The 4,036-nt window shown below is 37.9% G+C and overlaps 1 protein-coding gene across 1 annotated transcript in view; it reads right to left on the bottom strand.

Annotated features, from left to right (window-relative positions):
* Positions 1–3,750, bottom strand: part of LOC135224078 (ADP-ribosylation factor-like protein 6-interacting protein 4) — a 13,237-nt gene extending 9,487 nt beyond the window's left edge. Inside the window, exon 1 of the mRNA XM_064262988.1 lies at positions 3,608–3,750. Coding sequence (XP_064119058.1) covers positions 3,608–3,750 — 143 coding nt within the window. The remainder of the gene's footprint in view (positions 1–3,607) is intronic.
* Between the last annotated feature and the right edge of the window lie 286 nt (positions 3,751–4,036).

Consider the following 4,036-nt stretch of genomic DNA (forward strand, 5'->3'; position numbering starts at 1 on the left):
ATTACAGAAAATATCATATATATATATATATAATTATAATATTATTATATATTATTAAGAACTAATATATATACATAGAGAGAGAGAGGAAGAGAGAGAGGAGTTCTTACAGTTCTTACAGTTCTTACAGTTCGTCGGGTTTGCCCCAGGTCCCTCAGTGAGGCCCTTCTAATGTCTACCAGAGATTTGCTAGTACTCTTCCGGTATATTTTGCATCTTCCCAATCTTGGATGGTCTGGGATGGCAGTTTTAGTTTTGTCGAGCTTATTCTTAAACACTCTACGCTCACTCCTGATATATTCCTCAGATAGCTGGCAACGCTTGAATAGACGCTGCCTTATCGATGCTTTTTAGTGGCGTATGGATTAATGGTTTCTGTGTGCTTTCCCTATTTTTCCTGGTATAGTTTTGGGCACTATTAATCTACCATCTGCTTGCTCTTTCTGATATTTTTAGTTCCATGAATATTTTCTGTTATACAGAAATATCATATATATATATATGTATAATATATATAGTATATATATATATATATTATATATATATATATATATATATATTATCTATATATATATTTCTATATATATCTATTAATATATATATGTATATTATATATATGATATGATATATATATATAATATATTATATATATACATTAATATAATATATACATTAGTTTTAATTCTATATCCTATGCCTATATTACTATATATATATTTTGTATATATATATATTCTAAACCACAAATACGCCACTATATCTACAGATATGGAAAACCATTATAAATCATATATGGGATATATGATGTATATATATATTGATATATATCTATATTATATATATATATATATATATATATATATAATATTATAACTTTATATATTATAATATATATATATACTATATAAATATATATACATATATATATACATAGAGATAGAGAGAGAGAGAGAGAGTTCTTACAGTTCTTACAGTTCTTACAGTTCGTTCGGGTTGCCCCAGGTCCCTCAGTGTGAGGCGCCTCTAATGTCTACCAGGAGAGTTGCTAGTACATCTTCCGGTATATTTTTGCATCTTCCAATCTTGGATGTCTGGGATGCAGTTTAGATATTTTGTCGAGCTTATTCTTAAACACATCTACGCTCACTCCTGATATATTCCTCAGATGAGCTGGCAACGCATTGAATAGACGCTGCATTATCGATGCTGGTGCGTAGTGGATTAATGTTCTGTGTGCTTTCCTTATTTTTCCTGTATAGTTTTGGGCACTATTAATCTACCTCTGCTTGCTCTTTCTGATATTTTTAGTTCCATGATATTTTCTGTTATTCCTTCTATCTGTTTCCATGCCTGAATAAATGTCTGGTCTGACATTTTATTCCTTTCATAAATGTCTGGTCTGACGACCAGACATTTATGAAAGGAAAACCTCTGAGCAAAACAATAAATCAAATATGGTCGGCAGCCTCCTGCCTTGCAAATAGCGCTGAGAGAGAGAGAGAGAGAGAGGCAAAACTCAGCGTTTATGACTAACTCTACACACCACACACACACACACACACACACACACACACACACACATATATATATATATATATATATATATATATGTGTGTGTGTGTGTGTGTGTGTGTGTAGAGTTAGTCATAAACGCTGAGTTTTGCCTCTCTCTCTCTCTCTCTCTCTCTCTCTCTCTCTCTCTCTCTCTCTCTCTCAGCGCTATTTGCAAGGCAGGAGGCTGCCGACCATATTTGATTTATTGTTTTGCTCAGAGGTTTTCCTTTCATAAATGTCTGGTCGTCAGGCGACAGGTTGTTTTTCCCCCTTTATGTCTCACATGTGAAAGTAATTCAGAAGAAGAAGAAGAAGAAGATGGAGAGAGAGAGAGAGAGAGAGAGAGAGAGAGAGAGAGAGAGAAGGAACAGGAAAGCTCTCTGTCACAAAGCCGTAAACGTAATCCAGTGGTAAAAGATAAGACGGGGCTTCGATGACATGCAAGATGTCTATCTCTCAAAGTAATGGGGCGAGGAGGGGCGTGTTTCATGGCAGAATGGGGAGGGGGTTAGGGGGCTGGAGTTGGAGGTGGTAGGGGTGGTGGTGGTGGTGTTTCGTATGACCGTCTCGTTGGTCAAAGTATGAGTAGGTGGTTCAAGGGAATGCTTCTCTCTCTCTCTCTCTCTCTCTCTCTCAAATCAAAGTATGATTGGGCAGAGGTAAATAGGATGGTATTTAACTCTGATTAAAAGTTTGAATCAACTACAAATTATGGAGACAGAGAAAGAAAGCTATATGCATATAAGGGACCTAATAATGAGACCATCACAAATAAGGAAGCAGTTAAAGACCTTGGTGTGATGATGAATAGGAACATGTTATGCAATGATCAAATAGCAACTCTGTTGGCGGAAAAATGTAAAGCAAAAATGGGAATGTTGTTTACGGCACTTCAAAACAAGAAACAAAAGCTGAACACATGATTATGCTTTATAAAACATATGTTCGTAGTCCACTTGAATATTGCAATATGATATGGTATACCCACACTATCAAAAGGATATTGCACAAATAGAGAGTGTACAAAGGTCCTTTACAGCTAGAATAGAAGAAGTTAAGGACCTAGACTACTGGGAAAGACTACAATTCTTAAAATTATATAGTCTAGAAAGGAGAAGAGAACGCTACATGATAATTCAGGCATGGAAACAGATAGAAGGAATAGCAGAAAATATCATGGAACTAAAAATATCAGAAAGAGCAGCAGAGGTAGATTAATAGTGCCCAAAACTATACCAGGAAAAAATAAGGAAAGCACACAGGACATTAATCCACTACGCACCAGCATCGATAATGCAGCGTCTATTCAATGCGTTGCCAGCTCATCTGAGGAATATATCAGGAGTGAGCGTAGATGTGTTTAAGAATAAGCTCGACAAATATCTAAACTGCATCCCAGACCATCCAAGATTGGAAGATGCAAAATATACCGGAAGATGTACTAGCAACTCTCTGGTAGACATTAGAGGTGCCTCACACTGAGGGACCTGGGGCGGGGAACCCGAACAAGATGTAAGGTCTGTAAGGTAAGGTCTCTCTCTCCTTCTACTTCTTCTTCTTCTTGCATTCATAATTATGCTCTTGGGAAAGAAATGTTAAACTTTGTAAACATGACTAGAGCTCGAGTTGGCCACAGGAAGAGATGCTCTCTCTCTCTCTCTCTCTCTCTCTCTCTCTCTCTCTCTCTCTCTCTCTCTCTCTCTCCTGTCATTCATAATGTTCTGGCAAAAGATCTTAAACTTAGTTATCATGGCAAGAGTTCTCATTGGTCACAGTAAAAGGTACTTGAAGGGAATGCTCTCTCTCTCTCTCTCTCTCTCTGTACCTACCTACCAATCTCTCTCGTATATTCTACCACTAAAGTGTTCTAGGAAAAAATTTTTATTAAACCTAGTACTTGCAATGATTACCTGTAGACGTGTATTGCTTTTAATTGCCTCAATTACCGAGATAGGACTTTGCCCAAAGGAAAATGCAAGCATGGGTTTCTTGCATGAAAAATGAAATTTAATGTGTATACCTGAGACGGTATGGGCGTGGCTAATTTGTGTACTGAGGAGATGATGCAGCGTTTTGCTCTGAGGTTGGCGCTGAGGAGTTTAGGTTGGAGGAGGAGGAGGAGGAGGGGGAGGAGGAGGAGAAAAGAAGGGAAGGAGGAGGAGGAAGAGGCGGCGGTGGCGGCGGCGCCGGCCCCATTGAGAATGAGGGTGCGACCAGGTACAGTGCTTGCGAATATCGGCATGCATTTATGCCTTGATGTATTTCATTCATGTATAGTACTCAATTTCGTTTCTGTTTTTGAGATAGTTATTGCGTATAATTGTGTGGTCAAATGTTTTGAAATGGACTCGTTCTGCAAGCTCAGCTCAGGTGTGTGTCAATATCTTAATCTTTCATGTGGATACGCGTGTATTCCCCACAAACGCCTGTGTATGCGTGTATGACATCAACACCATACAATCATCCCAGAACACGGGGTTCA

The sequence above is a fragment of the Macrobrachium nipponense genome, chromosome 10, assembly GCF_015104395.2.
Source record: "Macrobrachium nipponense isolate FS-2020 chromosome 10, ASM1510439v2, whole genome shotgun sequence".
Classification (NCBI taxonomy): domain Eukaryota; kingdom Metazoa; phylum Arthropoda; class Malacostraca; order Decapoda; family Palaemonidae; genus Macrobrachium; species Macrobrachium nipponense.